At 44.7% G+C, this 13,687-nt stretch overlaps 1 protein-coding gene across 4 annotated transcripts in view; it reads right to left on the minus strand.

Annotated features, from left to right (window-relative positions):
* Nucleotides 1-13,687, minus strand: part of CMTR1 (cap methyltransferase 1) — a 54,730-nt gene that overhangs the window by 22,126 nt on the left and 18,917 nt on the right. For all 4 annotated transcript variants that reach the window (XR_007462659.1, XM_049653346.1, XM_049653344.1 and 1 more), the window contains 7 exons: nt 13,306-13,400; nt 13,120-13,192; nt 8,052-8,250; nt 7,145-7,263; nt 4,758-4,854; nt 4,309-4,441; nt 3,417-3,596 (listed from right to left, as the gene is read on the minus strand). Coding sequence is in view for 3 of the 4 variants with exons in the window: in XM_049653346.1 (XP_049509303.1) it covers nt 3,417-3,596; nt 4,309-4,441; nt 4,758-4,854; nt 7,145-7,263; nt 8,052-8,250; nt 13,120-13,192; nt 13,306-13,400 (896 nt within the window). In the remaining variant the exon portion in view is untranslated. The remainder of the gene's footprint in view (nt 1-3,416; nt 3,597-4,308; nt 4,442-4,757; nt 4,855-7,144; nt 7,264-8,051; nt 8,251-13,119; nt 13,193-13,305; nt 13,401-13,687) is intronic.

Below are 13,687 nucleotides of genomic sequence, written 5' to 3' on the forward strand. Positions count from 1 at the left end.
CCCTGTTTGCACTCTCTCTCAAAAATAAACAAACAAATAAAAAGGGTCAAAGTAGGGGGCACCTGGGTGAGTTGGAGCCCTGTAACGGGCTTTGTGCTGTCAGCAGGCTCTGTACAGAGCCTGCTTGGGATTCTCTCTCCCCCTCTCTCTCTCTCTCTCTGGCCCTCCCCTACTTATTTATATTCTCTCTCAAAATAAATAAACTTAAAAAAAACTTTTTTTAACTTCTGTTTATCAAAATATACCATTAAGAAAATGAATAGGCATGTCACACATTAGGACAAAATATTCACAACACACATATTTGAAATCAGACTTGTATTCAAAATATAGAAAATAGAAAATATATTACAATTTAATAAAAAGAGGGGCACCTGGGTGACTCAGTCAGTTGAGCGTCTGACTCTTGATTTTGCTCAGGTCATGATCCTAGGGTTACGGGATTGAGTCCCATGTCAGCCTCCATGCTGAGCATGGAGCCTGCTTGGGATTCTCTTTCCCCAGCTTGTGCTCTCACAAAAAAAGAAAAAAAAAAAATCAACTTTTTTTAAAAAGTTTATTTATTTACTTTGCGAAAGTGAGGAAAGGGATAAGAAAGAGGGAGAGAGAGAATCTCAAGCAGGCTCCGCACTGAGAGTGTGGCTTGATCCCACAAACCGTGAGATCATGAGTCACATGTTCAACAGCCAATAAACACATGAAAAGAGGTTCAATGTCATTAGTCACCACAGATATACAAATCCAAACCACAATGAGATATCACTTCACAGAACTATTATCAAGAATAAAAAATAAAACAAGTTAAAAAAAAAAAAAAGAAACTGAAAACCAACCCCCCCCTCCCCAAAAAAAGACAAGAAATAACAAGTGCTAGAGAGGATGTGGAGAAGAGAACCCTTGTGCAGTGATGGTAGGAATGTTAATTGGTACAGCCACTATGGAACACAGTATAGCATTTTCTCAGAAAATTAAAGATATAAAACTACCACGGTCCAGCAATTCTTCTAGGTATTTATCAAAAGAAAACAAAAACACTAATTTGAAAAGACATATGTCCCCCTAGAGTCATCACACCATTATTTATAATAGCCAAAATGTGGAAGCAATCTGAATGTTCAACAGATGAATGGACAAATAAAATGTATATATACAATGGAATATTACTTGGCCACAAAAAAGAATGAAATCTTATTATTTCCAACAATATGGATGGATCTAGAGGATATTATGCTATGTGAAATAAGTCAAAATAAGAAAAAGACAAAAACACTTACACGTAGAATCTAAAACACAAAACAAATTAACAAATAAAACAAAACAGAAACAGACTTACAGAGAACCAACTGATGGTTGCCAGGAGGGAAAGAGTGGAGGGGGAATGGACAGAATAGGTGAAGGAGATTAAGTGGTGCAAGTGGTACAATCTTCCAGTTAAATAAATGAGAGACGGGAATGTAACATATAGCACAGGGAATATCGTTAACAATATCGTAACAACTTTATATGGTAACAGATGGTAACTAGACTTATTGTAGTTACCATTTCATATATGTATATAAATGCTGAATCACTATGTTGTACTCCTGAAACTAACACAGGTACTTAATTAACTATACACACACACACACACACACACACACACACACACACACACACAAACAAAAATAGAACCCCCCACCAGAATAGCTAAAATGAAAAAGACTAACAATACCAAATGTTGGCAAAGATGTAGAACAATCAGAATTCTCACACTCTGCTACAGGGAATATAAACTCATATAAGCACTTGAGAAAACTGTATGGCATTATTAAAAAGTACTCATCTAACCTATGACCTACAATTTCCACTCTTGGGTATTTATCTAAGAAAGGTGAAAACATTTGTCCACCAAAATCGCTGTACAAGAATGTTTTAGCAGCTTTATTCAGAATAGCCCCAAACTGGAAATAAAGTGTCCATTAACAGAAGAATAAATTTGGTATGCCCATACAATGGAATACTATTCAGCAATAAAGAGGAACAAACTAACACCACATGAGAGAATCTCAAAAATGTTATGGTAAGGAAAAAAGACAAATTAAACAAAAAACAGACACATAAGTGTGTATGTATATATGATTCCACTTACACTAAGTTCTAGAACGGGCAAAATCAGCCTAAGATAAAAATCAGAAGAGTGGTTACTTCCAGGTTGACTAGGTAGGGGCACAAAGAAATTTCCTGAGGTTAATTGTTTTTTTTTAATCTTAATAGGAATGTAGGCTATATGAAGATATGCATTTGTCAAAAATACACATAAGATCTGCATTTCAATTATGGAATTATCCATCAATCTTTAAAAAAAAAAAAAAAGCAAACTGATTCATTGTAGGTCTGCTTAAACACTGCACTATTGGGAGCCCTGCAGAGTCCAGTTCCGCCATGCGTCCACACACATTCATAGCAGATGGGAGCACGGTTCAGCAAACAGAAATGTTACAAAGCCCTGGCGTTGCTGACTCTAGACCAGTTCCCGGACCTGTTTCCTCATGTATAACATACCGAAGCTTAGTGTCTTCTCCACCGTGGTGCCTAGCATTACCATCAAGATGAAAGCGCTGATGTGGCAGTACTGTGCAAAGTTAAAACACTGTAGGATGGTGGGCAAATGGGTAAAGACGTTCTATCCTTCTGTGATTCTCCAGGGCCACCTATACGTTCAAACTTCCATGGGAGACAGGATTATACCCTTAGAAATGACAACAACACCTGTTTGGCCCTGTGAGAAAGCACTTCTACTGATCCACTGTTACTATACAACTCTCCAACTTACCTCAAAAATTTTTTCTCCAAGTTTTCCCTTAGAAAACTGAGTCAACTGTCAACTTTAAATTATTACCAATAACAAGAAGGGGGCAGAAACCAAAAAAAGGCTTAAAACAAACAAACAAACAAAAAAACCCCAGCATTCAGATCACGCATCTAAAGAATTCATGAACTGGCAAAAAAGTTTTACTACCAGAAATTTCCAAAGCACGTTGCATATTTGCTTTCTAGCCATCTCCTATTTCCAAACAGGGAGTTTCATAAGGCAACAACCATGATGGCTTTTCACAAACAGAAGCAAATAGAGTTACTCCTGCCTCCAGGGACCGGGCAAGGCTGCTCTCTATCAGGTTCCACTATCATATTCAGGCTCCCATGGGCAGGGCAACACCAACCAGGTTCCCACTGGCCACCCTAGGGACAGGGCATGGGAGTAGGACAAGGGTCCCCAAGGTCCCCCACGTCCCAGAGAGCCCTGGAACAAGCACACCGATCCTAGTTACCAATGTTTGGGAATCGACAAAGTGATACTAAGAGCCATTCAGTCCTTCAATCTCTGGTCTTCCTTGATAACTACAGTGGTATCAGCAAAAAACACTGGGTTTGCTTACCTCTCATTGGACCGTATCATGTAGTCAGTAAATTCATGGTCTCCCTTGATTACCTCCAAGGGGACCACAAGGTTGACATCAGAATCAGTGTTCCGCAGCTGGTTGAGTTTAATATTGACTGAGAAGAGGTAATCGCGCACGTCATCTATGCCCACCTTCAGGCCCTTGCACACCACATACCTGGCAGAAGATACCCTGTCACTCCACTGAGCAAGGGCTTCTCCCCCACATTCCTCCTCCCCAAACTCCTTGCTGAGTCATAAAGCTAAAGAATCTTAAGTCTATGCACAAAGAACAGTACCAATTCTGTGCTGCAAAAGTTCAATTCAATTCCTTCCTTTTTATGTTGGGCTATATTTCTACTCTCTGTGGCAGTGGTTCCCAACTGCCCGGTGCCAGGCTGGCTGTATCACTGTCACTAGGGAGTCTGTTAAATTACAGACCTTGTCAATCAGACTCCCCAGGAACAGGGCCCAGAAATCTGTGTTTTTAACAAGCCACCTAGCAATTCAGACTGGCCACATCTTCTCTCACGTCATGCATGAGCACTGTGTCCCAACTAGGATGCCAACAGTGCCTCTGGTTGGTGGCCCTCCTGCCCTGGCCCAGCCCATAGGTGCCCCTTTTCACTTTCTCTTTCCCGGACCAAGCCAAGGATCCCCGACCTAAGTGTGAGGAATAAGGCTTGTGGAGAAGGAGGCAGAAGTTGCACTGACACACCACAGAACCAGTAAGATCCAAATCTTGACTCCTCTTGGCTCTAATCACTTCCTTAAAATCAGGGTTTTAATGTAGCTTGAGTACAAGCTTGAGTAGTTATGCCAGAGAGCTGCACTTTTCTGTTCTAACATTTAGTCAACTAGTCTGATTAGAATGGAGAGGAAGGCTTTACCTCTCGGAGTTGGCAGGACGGCTGGTAATCGGCTTAAAGAGACACACTCGTTCAAAGCAGCAGTACAGCAGGTAGATGAGCCCCACGCTGAACGGTGTGAACAGGTCAAAGGTTTTACAGATGAAGTGGCCTCCTAGATTAGAGTGAAGACACCAACAGCCGTCAGTGGGCTCTTACCCAGTGGTAAGGTAGTCTGAAGGAGTAAATGTGACAAAGCCAGGGACCCAGCACTCGGGTCCATTAAAAGAGGCAATTTAAGGGGTAGTCTCAGTTTTAGAGGGGACTCTGGGGGATTCTATTGCACTAACTTCCCTAAATTCCTCATTTAGCCAACTGACACCTGATTTAAGCAGGTTTTTTTTTTCTTACTCCAAAACCCCATACGTGCTCGTGTCCAAACGGGGCCTCTAGCGGACCCCAGGCTGGGGAGACACCTGAGGAAGCATTACCTGTTCGGACAACAGACAGCGCCATGAGGAACTGACAGAGCAGCAGCTGCTTGCTGAGGATCTCTTGCAGGTTCTCCTGTCCCTCCACTGAGAAACCCTGAAATGAGAGTATAAGAATCGGGAGTAGGAAAGAGTAGTGATGAGGACCTCGTTCATCCCTACTACATCTTCATTAAGATTTCCTGAAGCGTTTCCATTGATTTCCACCATCAGGCTGATAAAAAATACAGCTCAGTGTTTAGATTATTTTGCACAGTCATATGGCTCCTCGCAGACGGAGCCAGTACCAGGACCCAGGCCTGACTCCTAGCACAGGGCCACTCTTCTGCTCCATCACTCCCAGGGGATACAACCAAGACTACTTTTCCAAGGAGATGGTCCAGAAAATTTTAAAACCCATTTGGGAACCCAGGGGAAGAGTAAGGCAGGGCAGAGGCAAAATACTGGCTGGTCACAGGCCAACTACAAGATAGGAAACAGAATGCCCTGGTCAGTCCAAGACCCTGAGAGTGGTGTGAATACTCTGCCTGGGCTTAGCCACTGTTCAGGCCCCAGGATGGTGATAGGTGAAAAATTAACACAACTGACAGTCACAATAATCTCGTTCTCTGCTAACCAAAACCCCCTTCCTGTCTCAAGACCTTGGAGCCTCTCCCTCTAGCTGGCAGGGTCTCTGGCCAGGGTGTTTGTTCAAAGAATGTGCCTTGCCACCCCTGGAGTGGTCTCCCTCTCTGTGAGATACCAGCAGGGAGCAGAGAGCCAAGCTCGCACAGAAGTAAAGGAGGCTAGGAGTTGGAGGAGGGGGGAGAGGAGAGTTGTTTAATGACTACAGAGTTTCAATTTTACAAAAAGGAAAAAAGCATGGAAATCTGTTTCACAAAAATTTGAACATACTCAACACTACTGAACTTAAAAATGGTTGCAATGGGGGGGCGCCTGGGTGGCTCAGTCAGTTGAGAGTCCAACTCTTGATTTTGGCTCAGATCATGATCCCAGGGTCGTGAGATCAGGCCCTGCATTGTGTTCCACGCTGAACATGGAGCCTGCTTGGGATTGATTCATTCATTCATTCATTCTCTCTCTCTCTCTCTCTCTCTCTCTCTCTCTCTCCCCCCCCCCCTCTGCCCTGTTTGCACTCTCTCTCAAATAAAAAAATTAAAATTAAAAACAATTTAAAAAAAATTTTTAATGGCTGAGATGGTAAATTGTATGTGTGTTGTTGTTGTTTTAACAATAACTTTCTTAAAATGTAAAGGACGCTGATGACTGTTAAGCTGGCACCAGCCAGGCCAGGTCTCCCTGCCTCAGTCCTACAAAGGTAATAGCTAAATGACTCAGAATCAGAAATTATTTAACAATGTCCTCCAGATTTGTAGATGTTTCTCAAAATGCATGCCTGTTCACAGAGTCAAATAAATAAATAAATAAATATCCCAAGTCATCAGGCTCCAATGCCCAAACAGAAAGACAATCCTTGAGTTTGTGCTCTAGCTGCCACAATGCAACAACAGCCCCCCAAGCACTATCAGGCCCTCACATCTGCTCAGCTGGAGCAGCCCCTCCCTCTTCTCCCCCAAGCCTATCTGCTGTTCCCTGCCACGCACGGTGCTGTGGAAAGCCAAGGCATCTTCAGAGCCTATGCTGACATCCTACACACTCTTTCACCTTTCCACATGGTTACTGCTTCAGAGGCCACCCAAGGAGCTCTAGAGGCTCTTCTCAATTCTAGCCATGTGACCCTGGAGCAACTGCCACATTCTGTCTTTCCTCTTAGTGAGTGGTGGCTTCCTCCAAAAAAGACTACCTGCAGCATCAGATTTCTAGGTGAGAAAGCTACAGTGGGCTCCCCTCTGTGCCTCAAGCAGCTGCCCGAAGAACAAGGTTCCTTGAATATTCACTGCAGCCCAGTCACTGACAGGGCTTCCAGTGGATTCCCCTGAGCCACTGCCTTTGGTTATGTGGTCATCTTCAGCCCATCCAGAGGCTTAGGTATGGTCATGTAAGGACAGCCTCTACCAGGAGCCACACCCAGGTGACCAACGATGGAAATGTTCTTTCCAGTCAGTTTTACGTAGTCCATCTTAGTCATGGTTCTCCCCTACCATTTCTCACAGCCAACCGAGGCCCTTCGAAGAAGTGAGCTCAGAAGGTCCACTTGCTCTAAGCAAAGGTGTCCACAAAATCACAGCATTGACAAAGTTATCATTGAAAATATGTGCAGAAAGAATAAAAAAATGTATCACATATCCCTACTATCTGAATAGTGAACTACCATTTTCTAGGGCAGCCAAAAGGACCAAGTAAAATAAAACAAAACAAAAGCAACTCTCAAGCTTCTAACATGATAAATCCTTAAAGCATCGCTCTATGGAGAACAGATCACCTACCCCATCAGCCATCAGAAAGTGGACACCCTTGCGATCTGTGTTATCCAGGACAAAATTCCGAAAAGCAGTGATGTTCTCTGGGCGGGTAATATCCCCATCTCCATCGATGCCACCCTCACCTGGCAGGACACAAGATTCACATTTAGCTCATCTGCCCTGTGGATCCCAGGAGCCGGAACATAAGCTCTCTGGGACTGTGAACACAGGTTCTCCTCAAGGACCTGGAGAAAAGGCCCTGTGAGGAGCAACTCAATGCAGGATCCATCCTGCAAGGCTGCCTTACAGTGATGGACCAAGAGGCAAAAACAGGGCTTGTTGTGATAAAGCAGAATTCAAAAAGAGTTGTCCAGCCAAGAGTCATCAATTGAAGTAGAGGGCCTTCCTCTTCAAGACTCAAGTTGTGTTTAAAGCACCTATATTTAGGAACCAACATCCACTTTTAAATAAGAACTGTTAAGAAAGAACTTGGGACTTTCTGCCAAATCACAACAATCAAGAAAGAGTGGAGGGGACTGCTGTGGGGCTGCTGAGCTGTCCGTTATCCAGTGAATTCCACACCCCGTGCACAGGCTGGAGATGGGCATGGAGTTTGTATTTGTTAATAACCCTGTCATTTCTCAGCTGGAGATCAGGCAGTTTCATTATCTCCTGTCACCACAAGAGAAGAAAAGGGGAATTAATATGGTTTTGATGAGAGTTTGCCTAGTGGAGTGTTTAACCTGTATCCTACAGGCCTGGGGTAAAAAGGGAAGGTCTAGAGGGAACGGAGATCTTCAGGACAAGGACTGGAAACCCCAGGCTGAGAGACCTAGGAAAGAAAGCATGCCAAGTGGATAATAACTGCATCTGACCTAAAGTCCCCACAGAGGACTCTCTCAAAGCCCATCACCCTCCTCCATGTTCCTACCATAGTAGGGTTCGAAGAGCTCACTGGAGGCCGAGTAGAAGTCCTCCAGCTTGAAGTCATTTGGGCCCTTCAGAGTCATTCCAAAGCCCTTCGCATGCCACTTCTTCCTCCACAGCACATACTCAGAAAAACCGCCTGGGCCTGCGCAGACGTCAGCAAAGTACAGAAGCTCAGCTTCCCGGTCCTTTACCAGTGGTTTCTGCAAAGGTAAGTGGAGGACAGGGGAGGAAGGGAAAAAGTCTGGCTCAACGGGCAACAGGAAGGAGAATGCAGGGGAGTAAAACGAGCCTTTCAGCAAGCGGAGTGCAGAACTCCCGCCAGGGCCACGACACCCAGGATATGTATCCTCTGTGATCATCACCCCCTGGAGTTGCCCATTCGTGCTTCAAGATACCCCTAATGCCTTTCAACTACATGGCCTGACTCAGACTCCTAATAAAAACATCTTAATGGGAATCTGAGTATTCGTTTTTATTTCTGAGTCCTTTCCTTACCATATCCTGCCTCTAAGAGTCCCATTGAGCAGAATAGATGCTGTATCCCCCACTTACAGACAGGGAAAAAAGACACCAAGACACAAAGCAACCTGTTCATAGCCTGTGTGCAACAAAGCTCAATCAGAATCCAGTTGGCCTGACTGCTGGACTCCGGTCTTCCTATCCAAAGTCTGAGAGGTCAGGGTTCCTGGGTGGCTTAGTCGGTTGAGTGTCTGACTTCGGCTCAGGTCATGATCTCACAGCTTGTGAGTTCGAGCCCCGTGTCGGGTTCTGTGCTGACAGCTCAGAGCCTGAAGCCTGCTTCAGATTGTGTCTCCCTCTCTCTTTGCCTCTCTCTCTCTCTCTCTCAACCATAAATAAAAAACATTAAGAAAACAAACAAAAACAAAGTCTGAGAGGCTTTAACATGTCTCCCTCCTGGTCACAGGGCCTACCTTTCCAAACCATAGCCTTTGCTTCCCTTCTCCCCTTCCTTCTTGGTTCTCCCTATTTTTTTCCAATTAACTTTTTATCTTGGAATAATTTTAGATTTACAAAAAAGTTGCAAAGACAGAGTTCTCATATACTCTTCATCCAGATTCCAATTTTGTTAGCATCTTACAAAATCTGTCAAAATTAAGAAACCAACACTGGTACACTGCTATTAACTAAATTCAACTTGATTCATATTTCACTAGAGTCCTTGTTTTGTTCCAAGATCCAGTCCAATATATCACAGTGCTTTGAGTCTCCTCCTTTTATGCACTCCCTTCTTCTCCTGCCTTTGCCCCTCTGCTAGCCAGGAGTACGGGGCAGTGCAGAGCTGGAGGCTGACAAGGCAGAGGGGGAAGGAGACACTGGCATGGAGCTTCCAGGCAGCCCCCAGGGTACCCACCCACACCTTAGGAATAACTAAATTACAACAAGTATTTGAATTTTTGCTGGATTATAGTTTTTAACCCTCCAGTAGCTTTTAACCCTTAATCTGAAATTTACGCTGAACCAGCACTGGCCCATATTGCGTTTATCTTTTACACACCTGGCCCTGGAGGGTGAATTCTACTTGTTCCGACCTGGCTCCAAGGCAGAGGGGATATACCACCTGCACACTGGTGACAACAAGAGGTTGAGCTCTAGAGCAGGTAACTAGAGGACCCTGAGGAACATCCAGCTAGAAGGAGCTTAGGCAGCTCAGCCTTCCCTCTCCATAGGTTTGTCTTGGCTGAGTACTTATCCAGAGTTCTGTAACTGCTAGATAAAGATCAGAAAGCTTTCAGGGAAAGAGCTGTAAGAAAGAAATGGAAAATACTAATGTTCACAATCTAGTCACTTTCTGGGTGAAAAGGGCCTAGCCTCTGATGATAGCTATCCTGCTTAACCAAAACAGTTGAAGAAGTCTCTGGACTTTAGCTAAAAATAAACTTCATCATCCTAAGACAAGCCTACCCAGGCATGCTGAGATGTATCAGTTCCTTCTCTTCTTTCCCACCAATCGGCCTCAGTATCCTTCCTTTCTGAGCCATCAATTATTCATATTTTTGGATTATATTCACTTGCACACATACAAAAAAGGCCTAATGGCATTTGCTGAGAACATTATGTAGCATTTTCTAGGCAGCCCAGTGGTAATGAGGCAGGGGTCACAAGTTTAAGGCCTGCACACACTGGAAAGAGGAAAAACAATGTTTCTCATCACTGGCTATGCCCTAGCCCCAGGCTCTAGGCTCTCCAGGTGAGCCACTGGCCCAAAGGAAGACCAGGCAGAGGAAGGAAAATGAATCAGTGAAAGAATCTCACCTCCAAAAAGAGCACTTAAGTATGATCTCCATCTGTGATTTCAAGACCTCACAGGTCATGGCCAGAAGGTCTTTTCATAGAAAGGACAGCTGGAGTTCTCACCTCTGCCACTTACTGGCTGCGCAGTTAAGGGCAAGCATAAGATTTATGCCTCTAAGCTCACATTCCCTCAACTGTAAACTGGGATTAATGTAACTAATTTCTCAAGGCTGTTGTAGGATTAAAGTATCATATGTCAAAGATCTTTATAAACTGTAAATACTAAATGTAAGATGACACAACATTCAACTGATCAACTTCCTTGGAGTCAAAACTCTTGTCTTTTCCCATCTTTTTCCTTTTCCAATGCCTAGTGCAGTACTCCACACTCAGTAGGCACTTTATAAGTGCTATCTAATTTCCTCTAAGATAGCACTGAAACTTAAAGATCTACATTCAATTTTTGTCTCCTGAGGCTACACAATGTTTACTACCTCAGCAATACCCCCAGGCACACAGAGCCTGCACATAACGTGCTAGCATATACCCAAAGAATCTTAAACTCTCTTCTTTCCCTTATCTCTTCCAATTCATATTTACAATTTGTTTCCCTAGTCTCTTTTCTCCTTTTACCACAACCCACAGAACCAGAAACCCAGTAAAAAAATTCACAGTCCCCTCTGCTTCCCACCTCGAACCTCCTCACACCTATCTAAGCTTCAAGTTCTCCATGCTCTTATTCTAAAGTTTGTGTGATCCCAGAGCCACTGAGATTCTAGCAAACCCAGTGTGTGTCTGGACCTTCAGCCACTCCCATCTCTGCTGGGGATTGCTCTGGAGTGTCTCTGCTCGCCTGAAAAACACACCAAGACTACTGGGCTTGGCTATCACTCTGGTCCTCAGGGGAAAACAGAGATGAAAAGAGGGAAGAAAACACTAGGGGCTGGAGAAAAATCCCTTTTTATAGCAGAGTGTAGAGAAACATCTCAGAAAGGGCAATTCTCCATGGCCACTAACAATCAATTCAGGTCAAGAAGCTGCCTGAAGCGTTACAAACACAGTTGCCTTTTCCTATGTAACTAACATCTCCACCCTTGACCTGAATGGTACAACCCTGGCGCCTACTTCATTTTCCTGACAGCAAAAGACAATAACCAGATACCAGCTGCTGGAGGCGTTTACATTCAAAAGCCCAAAATGATGCTGTGACTTCCCATCAGCTTGACAGAGCTCCTCTGCCAGGCAGGGGTTTAAAGGAAATCATTTGGAACTCAGAAAATTAAACCAACATTATATCAACCTAATTTTCTCAAGATGCTAATTCCAAGAGCCCTTTTGTGCTGCCTGCTGGTCCTGGCAAACAGAGAGGGAGACCTGGGAGAGAGAAATGACTACAGGCTGGAGGGGTCTACATGCCAGTTTTGCCAGCATTGAGGGAAGCAGTAAGGGAGGTGGAGCTGAAACACTAAAAAACTTGGAAGATAAGTTCCTTTAGCAGGTGGATAATCATGAGGCCTACTGGAAGGACAGAGTGTGAAGCAGAAACAGGTTTGGGAACAGCTGGCTGCCGACCCTTCACTGTCAAAGAGAACTAACTTTCTAGGACCGGGCAAAAATGCTTTGAAACCCTAAAGGAAATGCCAGAATGAAATTTCCTTTTTTCTTTCTCTATAATTATTGTGTGTCTGGGTTCAGATAAATGAGATGTAGCAAAGTAGAAAATCATTCTGCTCTACCACTTCTTGAGAAGGGCCAAAATCTAATAATTATGATCCCACGCAAAGCTGGTTCAGAAAGGCAGAAAGGGAAAGTGGCCACATCTGAAATCACAGATCTTAGATCTGGAACAAATCTTAAGGGCCTTTGGTCCAACCCTCTGGCAGGTTAGTAGGACTAATTCCAGAGATGAGGCAGCCGAGCCCCAAAGAAGGGATGAACTTAAGTGACACTACTTTCGATGGACGTTCTGTACTTCCTGCCCCCTGCGACCCCTCACTGAAAAACACAGCCTAGATTTTCAGACGTGATACTGATTTTAAATAGACCAGTGAAAGGACCCAGATGCCCACATTTCATTCAACACTCACATCACATTTGCCAGAGCACTCCCTTCTCATACCAGCAACAGCACTGAAGTCAGACGATATCACAAATTTGAATTTGGAAAATAAGCTCACTGTAAGGACTACATACTCACCCTTACCACTCCACCTCATCCATGGTAGGAAGGCAGCAGTCTAAAGCTCCCTGGCCGCAGCTGCCCTCCACACACCAATGAGCCCAGAAAGGCTTTACAAGCATCTCAACCCTGCACCCTTACCAGTTCTCAAATCCACCAGAACATCCGGAACCTAAGTGCCACGGGGGAAGGGATCACATCTATCTCATTTAAAATTATATTCCTGGTACCTGGCACATAGTAGGATAAATACATGTTTACCGGATGCAGGAGGAGGGCCCACGCCCTATCTCATAGCCTCACCTCCCTGCTCCCTAGGCCTGTAGGTAGAACAACTGCCGACTTTGCCCAGAAATGTCCCTTTGCCACTGCTGCAAGCCCTGCCCTCCTCCACTTGGGGTGGGCAGGAGGATCTGCAGAGTTGGGGGCTGGAACTCTGGGCCTGAAGCCCTAGGCACAACTGCCTTGTGGAGCATCCCTGGGACCAGAGGAAGCACTGAGGGACCCAATTTGAGGAGCTCCAAGCAAAATCTATCTCTACCACATAGCAGGAATACTCTCTTAGCATTGCACGAATGGCAATTTCTGGGCCGCTGAAGCTTAAGCTATAAATTCACACACAGAATCTTGTTCTCACCCCACAAGAGTCCCGCGGATTTGTAAACATGCGATCAAACACAAAATCCATGTTAGCCATCTTCATTGCCGCCCTGCAACAAAGACAGAAAAGTGCAACTCAGTACACCAGATGTACGGAAAGCTGAGGCTCAGATGAAACGTGCAACAGTACATATCAGGGCAGGGGAGGGGAACGTCCGCAAACCTGTTTAGGAAGAAGACTCCACGGATCATTTCGTAGGGATTAGCCCGGGTCCGAGCTCGCCGCATCTCCTCCCCATCCAGGACATCAAACACACTCTGCCCAGAGACAATCAGAACCTCGAGGTGAGCATCACCCTCCAGGATGGGACAGGGGACTCAAGTGCTAGAGGAGCCCAACTCAGCCCTCTGAGGAGGTAGAATACTGCTGCATCTCAGCTCTGAAACGACCGGTTGTGTGACCCCAGACAAGTTGCCCAATCACTCTGACCCTCCACTATCTCACCTATTAAGTGGAAAAGAGAAAATGTAAGCACCTCCCTGCATGGTAAGTGGTTAATAAATGGCACCTGTGGTTATGCAGAAAGCCACCTGTTGGCATCACA

Source organism: Panthera uncia (assembly GCF_023721935.1).
Source record: "Panthera uncia isolate 11264 chromosome B2 unlocalized genomic scaffold, Puncia_PCG_1.0 HiC_scaffold_24, whole genome shotgun sequence".
Lineage (NCBI taxonomy): Eukaryota > Metazoa > Chordata > Mammalia > Carnivora > Felidae > Panthera > Panthera uncia.